Here is an 18,717-nt window from a genome sequence, read left to right on the forward strand (position 1 = left end):
GTCAACCACATTGCTATGGGTCTGGAGTCACATGTAGGCAAGACTTCCCTCCCTAAAGGGCATTAATGAACCAGATGAGGTTTCTAACAACAATGAGACAAGCTTTATATTCCATATTTATCAATTGAATTTAAATTCTACCAGCTGCCATTGGAGGATTTGAACCCAGCTCCTCTGGTTTACTGGTCCAGTGATATTACAACCATGCCACCATCACCCTGAAATTTCAGAACGCTGGCAGAGCTAAGCAGGGGGTGAAGCCATGGAAGGATTTGAAAACAAGGATAAGAATTTTAAAATCTCACAGCTCCAAGTATAGGGTTAGTTTTGTGCTAGATTCATCAAGTATGGACTGCACAATTAGAGACAGGCCTGCACTCGAGCATTGACGTTGGGTGAGTATTTATTTTAATTATCCTTCCCCACCCAAAGAATAAGATAAACCTGGGTGTTTAATGAATATGAAAGGTGACAAGGAAATGTAAATCCATGCTGGTTCCATTAAAATATTATAGTAAAGAAAGTTGGAGCTGCTTTAGCATAAACATTTTATTAATATATGTGTGTCATGTGGTTAGGTTGAATTTACCATCCTTTTGATTGATGATATTTTCAGACTTATTCTCTTTGCTTGGGAGGTTTTCTGATGTGTTTAAAATGTGCAGCAAAATTCCCACCCATCAATGTGCCACCGGCCTGTCCCACTCTCACATGGTACACCATCTCCACCACCCCACCCAGGGCGAGGATAGCTGCAGAGTGGAAGACCAACCAAAAGCTGGCATGAGCTAACACTGCGCTTGTGGCTAACCCACATTGAAAAATGTCATCGCCAGGAATTCACTGTTATCCCAGCTTTTTTCCTTCACGCGGGGAATGACACATGGGGCTGACTTTTCCAGATCCTACACAGGCATGGTTTGGAGGTGGGACTGGGAGCAAAGTTCATTGTTACCAGGCACGTTCCCACCTCTGAGTGATCTTGCTGGAAGTAAGGTTAACGAAGCAGCGACTGCCCACCTGGCAATAGCAGGGGGTCAATTAAGCCCATTAATGTAAGCGTTGATGACACTGCTAAGATCTTTCCAATGGTGAATCACCCCCACCACCCTCCTGCCACAAGGCTGGAGCCTGGCAGGTAACTGACAGGCCAATGAGGGGCCTTCAACGCATCCTCCCAGTCACCCCAATATAAACCCCCTGGGCGACAGCTGCAAGCCTCCGGTGTAAGGACTCACCCTCCAAAGTAATAGCCTAACAGCTGTGGCCATGCACGATTTTTTCATTTTCCCAATGCTGCAGGGAGTACCTACATTTTGAGGTGCACTCGTGGTCTCCTACCTGCCTCAGCAGCCTCCATTGCTCCCAGTGGGGCTGCTGGCCACACAATGACTGTGCGCCCTTCAATTGGGCTTGCCGCTTCCCTTCTCCACCCACAGCCTTTAATTGGACGGGGGTTTCCGGAAGCAGCTTCTTAATTGGCTGCTATTGGGAAGATCGCAACTGATGTCCAGCTATGGCCACTTCCAGGTTCTTGACCTGGAATTGATGTCGGGATCGCATCCAACCAAGAAAGTAGAGCCCTTGCAGTGTGTGTATGAAAAACAGTGGGCAGAATTTGGGGGGAAGTACTTGGACGGGCGTGTGCGGGCGTGCTTCCAATCGGAGGCACGGCACCATTTTATATGGGTGGGCCAATTAAGGCCCTCCCAGCGTGACGTCGGAAGGGAAGCGTTATGTGCTCGTGCAGGCGGGGGGCATGCGAACGAAAGAACGCGCTCATCTCCCTGAGGCTAAGTGCCGCCTCAGGGAGATCGCCTCTACTTTCAACAATATTTAAAATAGAAAAAAAAAAATTCCCTTACCTGTCCCCTCATGTGACAATGTCACATGAGTTGGGACATGTTCATAATTTCCAAAACAACTTTATTAAAATTTTTAAAACCCTACATGAAACCTCATCCCACCAGTGGATGAGGTTTCATGTTTTTTCTAGTTGCCGCTGGGGCTCCTGGCCTGCCCGCCAACCTTAAGGTTAGACGGGCAGGTCTACTAATTACTTTAACTGATCTGTCAATGGCCTCAATTGGCCATTGATAGGTCGGCGGAGGCACAGCTGATTTTGCTGCGGCCCCGCCTTCCTGAAAATTTAAATGGGGCACGGTGACATCGGGAGTTCCGCCTGACATCACCGTGCGTCATTTTATGCGTCGGCGAGTGGGCCCCACCCCCCGCTCGCCGACGGTAAAATCCTGCCCAGTGTGTGTGTGTGTGTGTGTATGTAGCAGGGATTAAACATTGTTTTGTTTCATGAGATTGTTAAATACAAATTAGATTTTTCTATCTATTATTAGAAATTAGCTTAATCTTTCACACTCATGCCTGTGGTGCTTGCCTGTAATTTCCCACAGATTTTTTACTGCTGGGAAGTCCACACACACACACACACGTCCCAGCCCAGCACCAGCCAAACAAGATGCCTTTGTGATGCATTTCCGCACTGCAGTCTTCCATTTGGGGAGGCCACCTGCAGATTGTAACTATTTTTAATTTACATAATTCCTAAGTTTTTGGCAAGGTTACAAATCTTGGACATAGTAAAACGTCAGGGAAACTGTCTAAGAGTAGGACTTTCCATCATATCATGGAGCTTTATAGCATTGATGATCAGGTTCTGTGAATTATTTGAGAACAATGAAAAGACAAGAGATGCAAAGAGATAGAGCAGATGTAAAGAAACATTAGGATGGAAGCAAGAGAGCTGAAAGTACATATAGATGGAGAAATAAAGAGAAAAGAGGTAGAAGAAACTGAGAAACATTGAGTTCAACAACTTAAGACCATGAACTCTTCCCTCCATCTTCCTTGTCTCTATATATTTTCATCCTTTTTCCCCACTAACCCCCTACTCCCACAGGGTCATCTGTCACTTGTTTCTATGCTGTGCTTTCACAAGAGCGCTGACCCTTGTTCTGCTATTAACACATTCTGCTGTCCTACCTTTATGCCACTCTCAACACCTTTAGTCTTTAACATTACCATTAACACTCCCTTTGTTTTGTGTCCATGACATCTTTGTCAATCTCTCCTGAGCTCCCACCTATCCCTGACCTTCTGTTCTGCTCCACCTGCTTCGCCCTCTTTAAGCAGTATGAAACCCATCACATTTCTACTTTTCTTTAGTTCTGAAGAAGAATCATATGGACTCGAAGCGAGAGAGAGAATCTCTCTCCACAGATGCTATCAGATCTGCTGAATTTTTCCAAAATTTTCTGTTTTTATTATAGAAGAAACTGAGATTCCCATACTTCCAAGAATAAATGGTATAAATGGCAGATTACTTACATACCTGTGCTCTTCTAGTGATCTTCTTGTTACAATAATGTAGGTGATTAAACAAATTCCTTTATTTTTTGCGAAGCTGGGTAAGCTTTTCTTAATAAAAACAAAAAACTACTGCGGATGCTGGAAATCCAAAACAAAAACAGAATTACCTGGAAAAACTCAGCAGGTCTGGCAGCATCGGCGGAGAAGAAAAGAGTTGCCGTTTCGAGTCCTCGTGACCCTTCAACAGAACTGAGTAAAATTAGGAGAGGGGTGAAATATAAGCTGGTTTAAGGTGGGGTGCGGGGTGGGGGGAGAGAAGTTGGAGGTGGGATGGTTGTAGGGACAAGCTAGCAGTGATAGGAGCAGATAATCAAAAGATGTCACAGACAAAGGAACAAAGAGGTGTTAAAGGTGGTGATATTATCTAAGAGAATGTGCTAATTAAGAACGGATGGCAGGACACTCAATGTACAGCTCTAGTTGGGGTGGGGTGGAAAGACTGACAGGGCATTACAGGTATAGATTTAAAAATAATGGAAATAGGTGGGAAAAAAAAAATCTATATAAATTATTGGAAAAAACAAAAGGGAGGGGGAAGAAACGGAAAGGGTGTGGGGATGGAGGAGGGAGTTCAAGATCTAAAGTTGTTGAATTCAATATTCAGTCCAGAAGGCTGTAAAGTGCCTAGTTGGAAGATGAGGTACTGTTCCTCCAGTTTGCATTGGGCTTCACTGGAACAATGCAGCAAGCCAAGGTCAGACATGTGGGCAAGAGAGCAGGGTGGAGTGTTAAAATGGCAAGCGACAGGTAGGTTTGGGTCTTTCTTGCGGACAAGCCACAGGTGTTCTGCAAAGCGGTTGCCCAGTTTACATTTGATCTCTCCAATGTAGAGGAGACAGCATTGGGAGCAGCGAATGCAGTAGACTAAGTTAGGGGAAATGCAAGTGAAATGCTGCTTCACTTGAAAGGAGTGTTTGGGCCCTTGGACGGTGAGGAGAGAGGAAGTGAAGGGGCAGGTGTTGCACTTTACACCCCTCTCCTAATTTTACTCAGTTCTGTTGAAGGGTCATGAGGACTCGAAACGTCAACTCTTTTTTTCTCCGCCGATGCTGCCAGACCTGCTGAGTTTTTCCAGGTAATTCTGTTTTTGTTTAAGCTTTTCTTAATTACTGACAAAACATAATATTTTTTTTGCTCAATATTTATATGTATGCTGCTAGAATTTGTAAAGTGCTTTACATTTCTTGAGATCCCAGCATAGATCCAATCCAAGCTGAATTTATGAAAATTCCAAATACTTGGCACTTTTGTAATATAGGGCAGAATTTTTCACTCACCGGGTGGGCACATACCCGACCCGCTCGAACGTGAGATGACGCGCATTGACATCGGCTGAGCGTGCTGACTTCAACGTGCAGTCACGCAATAGTTCGGCCAGTGGGCACGCAATCAATTGACTTAAGTTTTTCACAGCCCGTCCAACCTAACGATTGGTGGGCAGGCGAAAAGGCCAAGCGGCCTTTACTTTTTCTTGGAAACTTCATCCATGGGCGGGATGAGGTTTCCAAAAGCTAATAAAAATAAAATAAAAGTTTTACAATTAAATTAATAACACATCCCTTCTCATGTGACAGAGTCACATGAGGGGACATGTTTTATTACATGTTTATTTTCTTTATTTTCTTTTTTTAACAACGCTTCATCCCTCTGAGACAGCTCTGTGCCTCAGGGAGATTATGAAGCGCTCGCTCACGCGCATGCATGAAGTTTGTGCTCAGCCCGCTAGCCCTCCTCCCCCCCCCACACAGGCAGCTCTGCCGCTCGCATTTCACTTTGGCCTGCCCTTAACTGGCTCGCCAGCATGAAATCCTGCTCCGATGCCGTCCACGGGTGGCAGTTGGCTTCCTGACCGCCCCCACTTAGCCCGTCCACCAAAGGAAAAATTTGGCCCATCACTTTCCGAGAGTATTACAGTCATCATTCAAAAATAAGAGGCTCAATAAATCGGTGTTGACTTCCATGCCTGATCTGTACTTCCATTGCATATGGCTGGACTGAGAATGGGATTGCTGGCAATTTACCTCATTGTGTTCATTAATGACTTATTTAATTTAAAAAGAACTTATCACATCACCCTGAAAAGTGCATATGTAGCAAATCGAGTCCTTGTGAAATAAATGGGGAGAGGAGGATTTTCTTAGTGCATGTTTGGCACTTGTAAGTTGCACTTTCTGTAGCGCATTGAGGAAACCTACCCCTAGATTTTTTTCCACCTTTGTTCTCTTTTAACAGCAGCATTCAGGTCAAGAGGGCAGAAAATGGAGTGGGGATACCTCGAGTCAGATTCTTGCCTATTTTATAGCTTGCCAGCTTTTCTGCTGGAAGTAAGGCCAAGTCAGGAGAGAGCACCTCAAATATGGGTGGGAATATTCAGATGAAGGAATAATGGTATGCCCCACATTCCAAATCTCAACTGTTTGGCCATGGCTCTTCATTCACCACCCCTAGGGTTGGCAACCCTCCTGAGGTTCACCCCATGTCATCTGTCGATGAAAGCTTGGGGAAGCTCTTGAGGATCTTAGTTTTTACTAACCCTGATGCCAGTAGCAGCTTTTGATGGCTCCCATTAGACAAGAAGTCAAAATTGTTAACCACGTTGATCACATTTTTCGACCTGTATTGTTTTAACCGCTGACCATTCGGAATTGCCTCAGTGCCCGAGATCTTTCAATTTACCATGACTGGTGTTTTGGAAGGCCTGGGTGGAATTATCTGCCATAATGACGATATTCTCACTCATGGATCCCCCAATTTGGAGCACAATGCCCCGGGGGCAAGCATTGTCACAATGCTTACAGGCCGCGGGCCTTACACTTAATCATTAATGCGAGTTCTCTAAACTCACTATCAACCTCTTAGGCGTTTTTGTTCACACATCGAGCATCCAGGCAAACCCTCAGAAAACAGCAGCCATCAAGAATTTCCCACCACCCTTTAATATTAGAGAACATTAACGTTTTATGGGCGTGGTTAATCGGCTGGGTATGTTCCTGCCCAGTCTCACACACATCAACAAACTGCTGAAGCAGGACCCGGCCTGGTACTAGGTTGAACACCAGCAGAAGGCACTCAGTATAATCAAGGACGTGCTCATGTCCACGGAAACACTGGCCCATTACAACCCAGACCTACCCACCATAGATGCGGTTGATGCATTGTCCATTGACCTAGGAGCCGTATTGTTCCAAATTCAGCAAGACGGCCCTTGCAGACCAGTATGTTATGCCTCCAGGGTGCTGAAAGATACAGAGCAGTGTTATGCCGTCATTGAAAAAGAGGCCCTGGCAGTCACCTGGGCTTGTGCCGATTTTGTGGATTATGTCCTGGGACTCAAATTCACCATCCAGACTGATCATAAACCATTAGCCAACCTGTTTCGCACCATGGAATTGGCAAAGATGCCACCCTACATCTAAAGGTTTCGATTAGGGCTCATGAGGTTTGATGCCAATACAGAAAATGCCCAGGGTAAGCATCAGACAGGTGATGTTATGTCTCACATTCCTGTGGGGAAACTAAAAGATGTAAAATTCGCTGAGTAGGTGGAGTCCCTTGTCTCCTTGTCTACTAGGTCCCTCCCAGCAACCACCCAGAAACCAGAAGAAATTTGAACAGCCCACAAAGCTGATGATGCATGTACACAGATATCGGAGCGCTGTTCCTCTGGATGATCTGTGTATGTTCCTTCTAATTATATTCTAAAGCAGTATTTAGAACAGTGTTGTCACCTTAGTCTCATGGGTGACTCGTTAGTCTACAATGACTGAATTGTCATTCCCAGGGTCCTCAGACTACTGGGTGCGCCAGGCCAGTACAACTGTCTCCACAAAGTGCAGGATTTACCAACACCCTCACCAGGGGAGTCTGTCCAGGCTTGAGACCAGAACCAGCCTGGCCAGGTTTTGAGTCAATCCATTCATCCACGCTCCTATCTTGTACACACTGACCACACTGTTCTCCACCGGTATCCAGAGGACAGCCTCTACAGGATTTGGGTTGACTACCCGGACGACCATGAGGACAACCCAGCCAACTTGCTAGATGGCTCACAGGCCCCTCCATAAGAAGATTGTGTTCCTAACCCTCTCCTAAAGGAAACAGGAACATGATCCAGCAGACTGGCCAAACCACCATAGTGCCTCTCCATATGACATCAGTGATGGTGACAGTGTCTTGGCAGGGTGGGATGGGGGGGTGTTGGGGTGGTGGCGGAGTGGTGGGGGGGTGATGTAGGATATGTAAATAGTTCATGAGTACACTGAAAGATTTAGGGGTAGATGTAGTAAAAAGGGTTAATAGCTATTATGCTAATATACATCACCGGTGATGTCAGATCACTTGTCTCTGGAACTCAGAGACAGATAGATGCCTCTGGAAGGAGCCTCATAGTTATCCATCCCTGTACATAGTTGTAAATGGCTAATAAACATTTGGAAGTTCCTGGATGCCTTGTTTCCAGTGGTGTCTGTTAAATACACCCTGGGTCTGTTCCTGATATTACTTCAATATGACTTCAGACCTATAGCAATGTGGTTGACTCTTAAGTGCCCTCTGAAGTGGCCTATCCGGAAGTGTGTAGAGTAGGCCGATTGTGACGTGAGTCAGCAGGTAGTGGTGATTTGATGCCAGTGCTGGCATTTTCAACCTCACCGCAGAGCATGGCGATCCCCGTGCCTGTTATGGGGCTTTATTCAATTTTTCCTGTCAGTCTTTCACTTAATATGATAGACTTCCCATCGGATCAAAAGAGAAAAAATTGTTAATACAAGGGGACCTGGGACGAAGAGGGTGCACTGCAGTTTAACGTGGTGTAACAAGCATCATCTGCACAAAGCTACAATAAAGCCATTTGTTCCCCAGCCGTCTTATCTGGGATGTGCCTATGTGTGCCAGACTGGGTGCCTTGTTTGCATCACAAGAGTAGCAACCTTGTTGTTCAAAGACAAAGAATAGTGGCCGTTCTGGAAAAGTAACTATGAAAAAATTAGCTTTTGAGGACGTGTCCACACAGGCATCAAAGTACATGTTTTAGGATAACAAGCTATATTAGGATATGACTTCAGAAACCACAAACCAGACACTTAATAAGGCAGTTAATTGCATCCATGTGACTGCAAATGAAGCTTATATTATAAGGGAATGCCTTTGCATCAACTTGTTTGCACCCAGTTGGCAATTTTTAGCTGTTCCATGTGCACAGTGGGTGATGAATTAAGTTTTCTGATGAAATGTTGCTTATACCCACTCCTTTATAGAATACTGTGTATTTCAATTTTACAGAATATCGTTTGCAAAGAGATTAGTTAATGAGAAACACATTCAAATACTCCAAGATGCAGAGGAAGCCCAACCGTCCAAGATTAAATGCCGAACACATTATGTTCACATTCTGCTTTAGTATTTTATGACATTTAAGTGAGGAAAACCAATAAATTAAAAAAACACAGCTTTTAATCATTATGCTAATATTTTTAAGATGAAAATGTAGATTCTACTGTATCAAATCATCAAAAAATTAATTTTTTTCCCCAGACAAGAATAATGTGTTCTTATTGCAATCTGGATAATTTGGCATCTTCTGAGTGAACAGGATCACAGATAAAATTGGGGATGTAGGAGGCAAGCCTGTCCTGAAACTAAGCTTGTGACTGAATCTTTGCTCCGTTCACAGATCTGTCGAACCATGAACTATGAATGCACACGCAGGCAATAAAGTTTATTAAATGCTTGTACAGAGGAAAAGAAATAAAAACTGCCTCAAGACGGAGTCGCCCTCTCTCTCCCCCTTACCTGCAATGGCAGGCTGCAGCTCCTTCCGTACTGACAGGCCTCCCTTTGGTCCTCCAGGTTCGAGAGCCCGCCTGCTGTCCTTAATTAGATGCCAACCCTGCTCTCTGGCCACAGCCTGGCCAATCCAGCCAAAATGACTTTCGGGTATGGCTCCTGATATGATGTGGGGTCAGGGCCTGCATTGACCCTGACTTCAGAGTCCTGACCCAAAATAGAAAACCTTGCCATGTGTAGCAAAGTCCTAAATACTTTTATAAAGAGCACATTTCAAGTTCTGCTATCCACACGCACAGGGGAAAGCCTTCCCCATGAATGATTTAGGTCTGGCCTATATTGGGTCAGAGCTATGTCGCCCGACTGGGGCATTCAGGTAGAGATGATTGTCGGATAACAAGATCTGAACTATTGCCCAGAAGGAAAAGCCAGTTTGGACCAGTACTCTTATTTCCCAGTTTATATTGGTGTTCCATTTTGAGGTATACAAGTCCAGTTTGGACCAGCAATCCTATTTCCCAGCTTTCACTGTTTTTTTCCTTATGGGTAGCAACCAAATGTAGAATGTGGTGGAGAGTAGATTTAATGACATAGGGCAGAAATTTTCACTTTGGCGGGCGGACTTGTGACGACCCACTCGAGTGTGAAATGGCGCGCGATGACGTCGGGCGAGTGTCCTAACCTCAATGCGCGGTCGCGCAATAGTTCAGTCGGCGGGCGCATGCAGGAATCGGCAGCGCACCCACCCACAATTAAAAGGCCTATTAAGGCCATTAAAGTATCAATTAACTTAAATTTTTCGCTGCCCGGCAGGCGAAAAGGCCTTCTTTGGAAGCCTCATCCACGGGCGGGATGAGATTTCCAACGTCAAATAAAAATACATTTTTTAAACTTTCATTTATAACGTGTCCCTACTCATGCGACAGAAGGGACATATTTTATAACGTTTTCAAAAATCTTTATTTCTAATTTTTAAAACTCTTCATCCCCTTGAGGCAGTTCTCCGCATGCATGAAGTTCCCCGCTTGCACAGGCAGCGCTGAGCGCTGCCACTCGTGTTTCATGCTGGGGGGGCTTTAATTAGCCCACCAGCGTGAATCGCCTTCCGGCTCCGATCACAGGCGGCGGTCAGCTTTCCGACCAAGCCTGCCCGACAGGGGCAAAATTCTGCCTATAGAGAAACTGGCTGTGAATAAGATGAAAGTGTTACCAGAATTTTAATCTTTCCATTTTCTTTCATATCTTATTTGAACTTCTCTGAAAAAGAAAACACAAATTTGTGTTTATTAGCTGCTGACAGAAGTCTTATTCTTAATCAACCGAAATAGCAACAAGATCACGAGACTAAAATTATTGTAAATGTTACGCCAAGGAAAAGATAGGTCCTTTACTGTATTTTGCAACATGTGCTGCAAAATTCAGTATGCTAAATTTCATTTAATATTTTCTGTGCTAAAAGTTAATGCAATCAGTAGACATGCAGGCACCTCTCTGTTTTTAGTTCTTCCTACTAAATAGAAGCTGAAAATATCAAGAGTGCCATTTGCTGGTGGAAGGAAGCCACCAATTCTCCGTACACTTGGTGCCGATCCCTTCTCAGATTGGAGTCTTTCACGTGGCTGGGATAGGCCATGGAGTCTGCAAGGGAATTTCGGCAGCACCAGCCCTGACGCAGCCCACCTGAGGTGCCTTCAAGCATTTCCACGACAACGATAAAGAGTGGCCGTGCAAGTTTTCAGCTCCAAAGGGATAATCCCGATAATCCATCCTGAATCGAAACCCTTCATCCTAAGTAAGTTTGCGGATTCTTAAAACTCCTCAAAGGGACACGTGCCAACTCTTAATTGGTCAGTGTTCTACTGAACCCTTTTAAATGCTTAAAGGGCAGAATTCTCAGGATAGTTTGGTAACTCTCCTAACTCTACCCCTTTGATTTGAGTTGAGCGGTGGCAGGGAGACAAGGAAGGAAAGGTTACGGTCAGAGAATCTATCTAGAAATGGCAACCAGATTCCATCCTATTTTTCAATTTCATTTCAGAGATCCAGTGGGTAGCCACCTTGGTTTTGACAGTAATTTTGGGCTCAAAGTGCTTATGTTAAATTTTAATGAATGGGAATGACGTAGAGCAAGAACATTCCAAGACAGTGCAGCTGCTTACAATCATTGGTATCATTTGGTTTCATCGTTTTAAAGATGAATTTTGGGTTGCCTGCAAGTGTCATTCTTCAGTCTTTGTGAAGTATCCTAATGTTGCTGATGATTTTGAGCAGGCTTATTGCAAGGTCAGCCCCCTACCTTCACACTTTGTGCAGTCTGAAATATAGTACAACAGAGCCCACAGAGGAATTCTTTAAATGGAGATATTTTAAGTGAAACTTTAAAAAAAATAAATTTAAGACCTTCAGGTGTTTTATGCGCAACTTGTTACCACTGAGTTGTCTTCTACATTAATGCAAGTTCACAAAGATGGCACAGAGTTAAGTTACTCATACAACCAAGTCCAGCCCATTATCCTCACATTGTTAAAAAGCACTCTTAAAAATGTGATTAACTTTTGGACAGAGACTGACTAATATTGGTAAAAATGAGATTTCAACAAAGCGACTATAGTTCAAGAATAGAACGGGCAGTTGCTAAGTTGCAGTATTGGGATGGGGTCTCAGTGTGGTTCTGCCATTTTAAACAGGCTGAATTCAGGCACGAGGGGGCTGCCTGACCGTCAGAAGTGGGGAGACCGTACTTAACTTTGCTGGAGTCACGACTCCATGATGGCATCAGCGCCGCTATGTGACTTTAACTGCAGAAATCAGGGGGCTTGTACGCCGCTCAAAGTGCCAATAGCAGGAGGCAGCAGGATGGCCAGGAGATGCCAAGTTATGTACTTTTAATTTAGCTTTCCGTGAGGAGTCTTCGTGGGAAGTAGGAATGCTATTCTGTGCCCTGCAAGGAATCTGTGGGCCTCATCAGCCTCAGCCTTCTCTCGCCCTCCCAGAGTCGGCATCTGGATTAAGTTTTCATGTTGGGGTTGCATAGTAACAAATAAAATAAAATGGCACATTTCACAGTAATTAAATCTTCCAACGTTTCTTAAGCTCCTGTTTAGTGTTGTTTTAGTTCTATCATCTACTCGCCAAAGGACCCATTTCATCACCGTCTTTGTCACAGTGTGAGAAAACATACCAGCATCATGTAGGCCTTTGCTCCCCATGTGCAATGCCATGGAAGATGGATAGGTGCTATCATACTTTCTTATCAAATATTCATCATATATGAATAATTTCATATTCATAATACAGTCATAGACCAGGAATGATCTGACATGAAACGTTACTACAATGTGTGGTGAGCAGGAATGAAAACTATCAGTCAGCAATTTGAAGCAACTGGCAGTGAAAAACTGGTAGTCAGCAAACAGCTTCCCGTAGCCATGAAGAAGAAAGGAAGCCAATGAGATATATTTTTGGCTGAAACTTTAAGCCATCACCTTGCTGTGTCCATTAAGCTGAGGAGTTTATCATTGAAAGTAAGGTTTGTAACACCATAAAGCCAGCAACAGATCATACGTTTGCTGGAAAATAATTAAACTTAGCCATGCAGTAAGGTCTTCTGTGCTTGGGGCACCACCAGGAGTGTTTTCTGTTGGAAGCCTGTGACCTCTGAGAAGGGTGATTCTTCAGGTTTGCCGGGCCTATAATTCTCCTCTGGAGAGATAATGTGGTATCATTTTTAGTATGCATTTAGCTAGATTTTTTAAAAATTGACAGTAAGATTGGTCATTCACAATGCATGTCAGGATTGATGTCTTGTTAGCCCTACAATTCATGCCTTCTTGTGTATCAATGGAAAATGACTACAGTAAAAATGAATGTAATACCAGTTTCTCCACCAAATCACTTTACAACACCAATCACTTCAAGGGCTGATAGGCCATTACAAGTGATTTGGGATGGAAAAATGATCAAACTTACCAGGCAGTTGTAAAGTTAAAGGTAATGCACAAGCAGTCGCAATGATTACTTTTCTTGCAGTGCCATGCAGTTTCCTTTGCCCACGTTTTAATTTTAATCACCTGCTCATTTTAAAATGCCAGCATTCTGCCTCTCTCAGCATATCCAAGAGCAAAAAGAATTTCCATTAGTTACTGTAACAGCTGCTAATCCAACTGGCCAGTGGTACACTCACCCGCACAAATTGAAATGAGAGTTGCAGTAGGTGGACGCTGTGCCAAATTTCTAAGCAGCTGCTACAGTAACCAGTTTAAAATATCCTTCACTGTTAGCCAGGCTGAGAGGCAGAACATCTGTACTTTAAACATGTTGCTGATTAGCAGTAAAGGGTAGAGGAACTGGTGATATTTGCACTGGTAAAAGATTTTTGGGAGGCAATGTTTCACTGTGTTGTCCTAATCGTTACGCAGTCTGTTGTGGTCAGATTCATTCTTGATCACTCTGTTATTGCTTATCCCGCCCTGAGCACACGGTGTGATGTAACATCTTGACAGTTCTGTTGGAGAGAAAATTCTTGTGTGATTTTAGAAAATGTTGATAATAGGGGTATTAGGGCTGGCAATCTATCCCCATTTCGACACACACTCACTATAATTCAGGCAGGAGTGGGTTGGAAGGTTGATAAGTTGGGCTTGGGCACGGATACACTGGTGCCTGGCCTTATGGCACAATTTCAGCTGCCCTTGCAAGGGACAGAATATGCTCTCATCTCATACAAGGTCCATGGCAAAAAAATGAGGGATGGAGCAATAATAATTCCCAAAGGGAAGTCACATGGCAGCAAAATAGTCTCCTTTGCCTATAATTCTTCCCATTGAGTAAGCACATCGTAAACTCTCTTTTCCCTTCACAGATGCTGACTGGCCTTGTAGCTTTCCAGCATTTTCTATTTTCAGATTTGCAATTTTTTTTTTTCTTTTTGTCCTACATTTGTGGAGCTGAAAGATTGACTGAATAAATGACCCTCTGTGCGGCAGTAATTTTCATGTACTGTACAATATGCACATATAGAGGGGCAATACATCTAATATCACAGGACCTCAGTATTCAGTATTTGTCTGCTTTGTTTTGTCTGCAGATACCAGACAGGGAGCCATTTCTTTTATCCAGGACAGAGCCCATTGAAGGCCACTACGAGGAGGCTGAGCCATATGACACGGTCAATAATGGTAGGTCACAACTTCGTACCCAGTCACAGAAATGTGCTGGAAATATATGTCAATAATATGATTTCATGGAGGAATGTTTGCTCGCATGTGTAATTACCTTTCAGAAAATGTCTCCATTTTAAAAATACTGACGGGTACTTCAACAAATGCAGCAATTTTCTGCGTAAACAGCGCGCATAGTGTCTCCCTCGCCTCTTAACTTCAGAAATTTTCAAAAACATTTGGAAGATGTTTTGGCCTGGCAGCTTTAGGGCTGGCAATATGTCACCATTTGAACACTCTCAGTATAACTCAGACAGGAGTGGGTTGGAAGGTTGATAAGTCAGGCTGGGACATGGATACGCTGGTACCTGGCCTTATGGCAGGATTTCAGCTGTCTCTGCAAGGAGCAGAATATGCTCTCACCTTATTCCAAGGTCCATGGAAAAAATGGGAGACGAGGTAAGAATTCCTAATGCTGGGAGTTGCCATGTCCCCTGCTCAGTGTGAGACCAGGGATAGAATTTGTCACACCAGATGGGCCTAGCTAAATAGTGGCAGAAGTAAGCAAAGCCTCGGGGGTTCCGGTCAGGATTGTGGCCTGAACCCCCAAAAGAGTAAAATTTTTTTGTTTTAAGTTAGTTCCTGGGGACAACATGTCACCCCCTCCAGAGCCAGCAGGCTGTACTGGACTTTCCATCATGTGGCAGAAACATGTCCTTCCTTCCTAAGTGCCGGTCCTTCACGTGTAAAACAAATGATGTCTCCTTAACCTCACCAACCTTGGCAAGTTCCCAGTGGCAGAGTTCCCAGATGGGTCTATTAAACACATGCTGGTATATACTCTCCCCTTTATGTTCAGGCAGCCTATTTGTGTTTTGTGTAATTAGATTACTACTTTACTCATGGCATATAAATAGAGTTATGTTTTTGGGTACCATTTCAAATCACTAGTTCCATCTTTCTTTTCAAAAATATTTGTTTTACCATCTGCTTTGCTAGTGTTCTATTCATATTGATTTAAGTTTATAATAAATAAGTAGCTTTTAAATGCCTCAAATTAAAGGAACAGGAAGAAAAAGCTAACAGGACTTGTTCAGTTGAGATACTTAACTCTTGATGTGTGTAAAAAAAAAGACTTGCATTTATATAGCACTTTTCATGACTACCAGTTGTCTCAAAGCATTTTACAGTCAATGAAGTACTCTCTGAATTGTAGCCACTGTTGTAATGTAGGAAACGTGGTATCCACTTTGTGCACAGCAAGCTCCCATAAACAGCAATGTGATAATGACCAGGCAATCTGTTTCTGTGATGTTGATCAAATGCTAAATATTGGCCAGGACATTGGGGATAACTCCCCTGTTTTTCTTCGAAATAGTGCCATGGGATCTTTTACATCTCATCCAAAAGATGGCAACTCCAACAGTGCAGCACTCCCTCAATACTGCACTCAAATGTCAGCCTTGATTTTTGTGCTCAACTCCTGGAATGAGACTTGAACCCGGAACCTTTTCACTCACAGATGTGAGTCCCACCAACTGAGCCATAGCTGACACCTTCAATCAATTAAAGGATGAGGAAAGTTTGGAAAATAGGCTCTTCTTGTAGGCTGAAAGAAGTAGGATTTCTGCACCAATGAGCATTATATTTCCAGAGTGCTGTTTATTGGCTGATGCTTTTCTTGGCAGTTAGAAGGGATTTGTTTAGTAATCATTGAACAAACAGGCAAGGGCTAATTCTTGCAGTTTGATCATTGCCTATTAAAAAAATTACAGTGTTACACTAAAATATAATTATGTGATAATAACTACGTTAAAAACTTCATGCTTTGTTTACTGCAGATGAGGTCGATGCTGTCAGTAGCTCTTATGAATCCTATGATGAGGAAGAGAACACCAAGGGGAAATCAATGACCCATCAGTGGCCTTCTCCGGAGGCTTCCATTGAACTGATGAAAGATGCCCGGATTTGTGCTTTCCTCTGGCGAAAGAAGTGGCTTGGACAGTGGGCCAAACAACTGTGTGTCATAAAAGAATGCAAACTTCTGGTAAATTGGCTGTACAGATGAAAGTTGCAAAGTTTTTTTTTGCTTGACACTTTGAAAGTTTTTTTTTAAAAAATCAACCTATAAAGGAAGACTCAAAAACCAATGAAACCCCAACGCTAGCACAAGCATTTTCTTAGCTTTTAACACTTAATTGTAGTTTACTGGGAGGGGCAACATATTCAGGCTTGGCAAAAAAAACGAATGATCAAGGAGTAAGAATTATACTCAAACAGTAATGCACGTTTTCCAGGCTGGGGAGTGGAGGATAAAACAACCAAACATTCAAAATGGATACTATGGCCAGAACTTTCCAGCACCCCGCCCCCCGCACCAGCGGCAGGTTCTCCCACCGGTGGGGGGGAACCAGCGAGCCATTGAAATCTCCATTTACATCAGCAGGACCAGAAGATCCCGCCGGCGAGAGGGGCTGGAAAATTCCAGCCTATATTACCAAAGTTGGAATACTAAAGAGATGGGGGGGGGCTAATGGATTAATAGCTTTTTCTTAGCAGTGGCGTTTAACTTACATTTAGAAATAACTGTTGCAGGTATTAATTTCAATGACATTTTTTTGTCCATTATTTAACGCAGGCTTTAACTTGTTTGTTCTAAGTGGGTTAAATCTTCTGCTGGGGTGAACCTTGGCTCAGTGGTACAATTCCTGCCTCTGAGACACAGGGCTATGGGTTCGAGCCACATTCTAGACAGTCCTGGTGAGCAAGGACAGGAGTTACAGCCTCTGAATCCTGGGATGACAGCCAGTGGAATGCTCACATCTGATGGAAGTGGAGTGGTGACTCCCACCTCTCCCACTCCTGGTAGGAAGGAACCTGTGAGTCAGGTTAACAATCTGTCCGTGTAAGAAGGGACTTGAGAAATAACCTAGAGGAGGACCTGCTGGATGTAAAGCAGCCAAATTATGAACTGCCTCATGTGTTGTTAGATATGGAAGAGAAGAAGAATGCTTCTGCTAAAGCAGTGTTCTAACATTAAAATCGCTAAGAAGAATTACTAGGCTTTGTTGTGTTCTTACTCTCAAATATTCTTACTCCCTACATGAACCAAACATTTCTCGTGACATTGAAGCTGGCTTCATAACCACCATAAATAACAGCAATATCAATAATTACCATTTCTAGCCAAGTTCAATATGATTGTAGTGCCATCTTCATTTCAGATTTCATCAACATTCCTATACATTTCAGGTTGGATCACTGTTGATCCTCTGTTAGGTCATGCCCGCTTCCCCTATATTAAAAGATAACAAGTGAAAATTAAAGCTTTTCCAATGATCAACATTGATTGTTTTCCTTTTGTCACTTTTTTTTCCTTCCTGCAGTGTTACAAAAGCTCAAAGGACCAGAATCCTCAACTGGATATGAGTCTGTTTGGCTGCACTGTTATCTATAAAGAGAAGCAAGTAAAGAAGAAGGAACATATACTGAAGATCACACCAGTCAATTCAGATGTTATAGTACTGGGTCTCCAAAGCAAGGAGCAAGCAGAGCAGTGGTTAAAGGTATGATAGAGACACAAGTTCTGTTACAATTACTGCTACAATTTCAATGCGACATATACTTATACCATAACAATGCATTCAAAGAAACAGAAAATATAGGGTAGAATTTTCCCCCTGTTGGAGGGGGCGGGTTGTGCGGAGGCAGGTGCAGACGGGCACAGACGTGATTGGTGCCCCCGTGCCATGTTACGTGACGTGCGCCTGGAAGTACTAAGTGCTCCCTGTAAGGGGGTGGGTGGGGGGGGCGTGTGGTGGGGGTCCTTGAGCTGGGCCCTGCACTCATTCACGCATGTGCGCACAAGAGCGCAGAAATCTCGGGAGATTAGTTCAAGTTCAAAAAATTTTAATAAAGAAAAAAAAAATTTTAAGACATGTCCCCTCATGTGACAGTGTCACACGAACTGGGACATGTCAATGAACTTTAATGAAAAAATTTATTTAATTTATAAACCCTTCATGAAACCTCATCCCACCCATGGATGAGGTTCCATGAAAAATGCGAAGGCCGCCTGGGCTCTTCGCCTGCCCGCCAAACTTAAGGTTGGACGGGCAGCTTTCTCAATAGGCTTAATTAGTTCATTAATGGCCTTGACAGGCCTTTGACAGTTCGGTGGGCACGCAGCCAACTCGGTTGTGCGCCTGCTGAACTGAAAATCTAAATGACGCGCGGTGACATCGGGATGCCTGCCCGACGTCACCATGTGTCATTTTATACCTCGGTGAGCGGGCCCTGCCCCCGCTCGCCAGGCCTTAGATTCAGCCCATAGAGTAGTCCTCAATGAAGATAAATGAAAGGTCAACAAATTTCAACATCAAAAGGA

General features: G+C 43.7%; 1 protein-coding gene across 5 annotated transcripts in view; it reads left to right on the plus strand.

Moving 5' to 3' along the window:
- Positions 1-18,717, plus strand: part of afap1l2 (actin filament associated protein 1-like 2) — a 257,647-nt gene that overhangs the window by 203,663 nt on the left and 35,267 nt on the right. For all 5 annotated transcript variants that reach the window (XM_078564680.1, XM_078564682.1, XM_078564684.1 and 2 more), the window contains 3 exons: positions 14,258-14,348; positions 16,172-16,377; positions 17,717-17,896. In XM_078564680.1, the coding sequence (XP_078420806.1) occupies positions 14,258-14,348; positions 16,172-16,377; positions 17,717-17,896 (477 nt within the window). The remainder of the gene's footprint in view (positions 1-14,257; positions 14,349-16,171; positions 16,378-17,716; positions 17,897-18,717) is intronic.

Source organism: Cetorhinus maximus, chromosome 20 (assembly GCF_964194155.1).
Source record: "Cetorhinus maximus chromosome 20, sCetMax3.hap1.1, whole genome shotgun sequence".
Classification (NCBI taxonomy): Eukaryota; Metazoa; Chordata; class Chondrichthyes; order Lamniformes; family Cetorhinidae; genus Cetorhinus; species Cetorhinus maximus.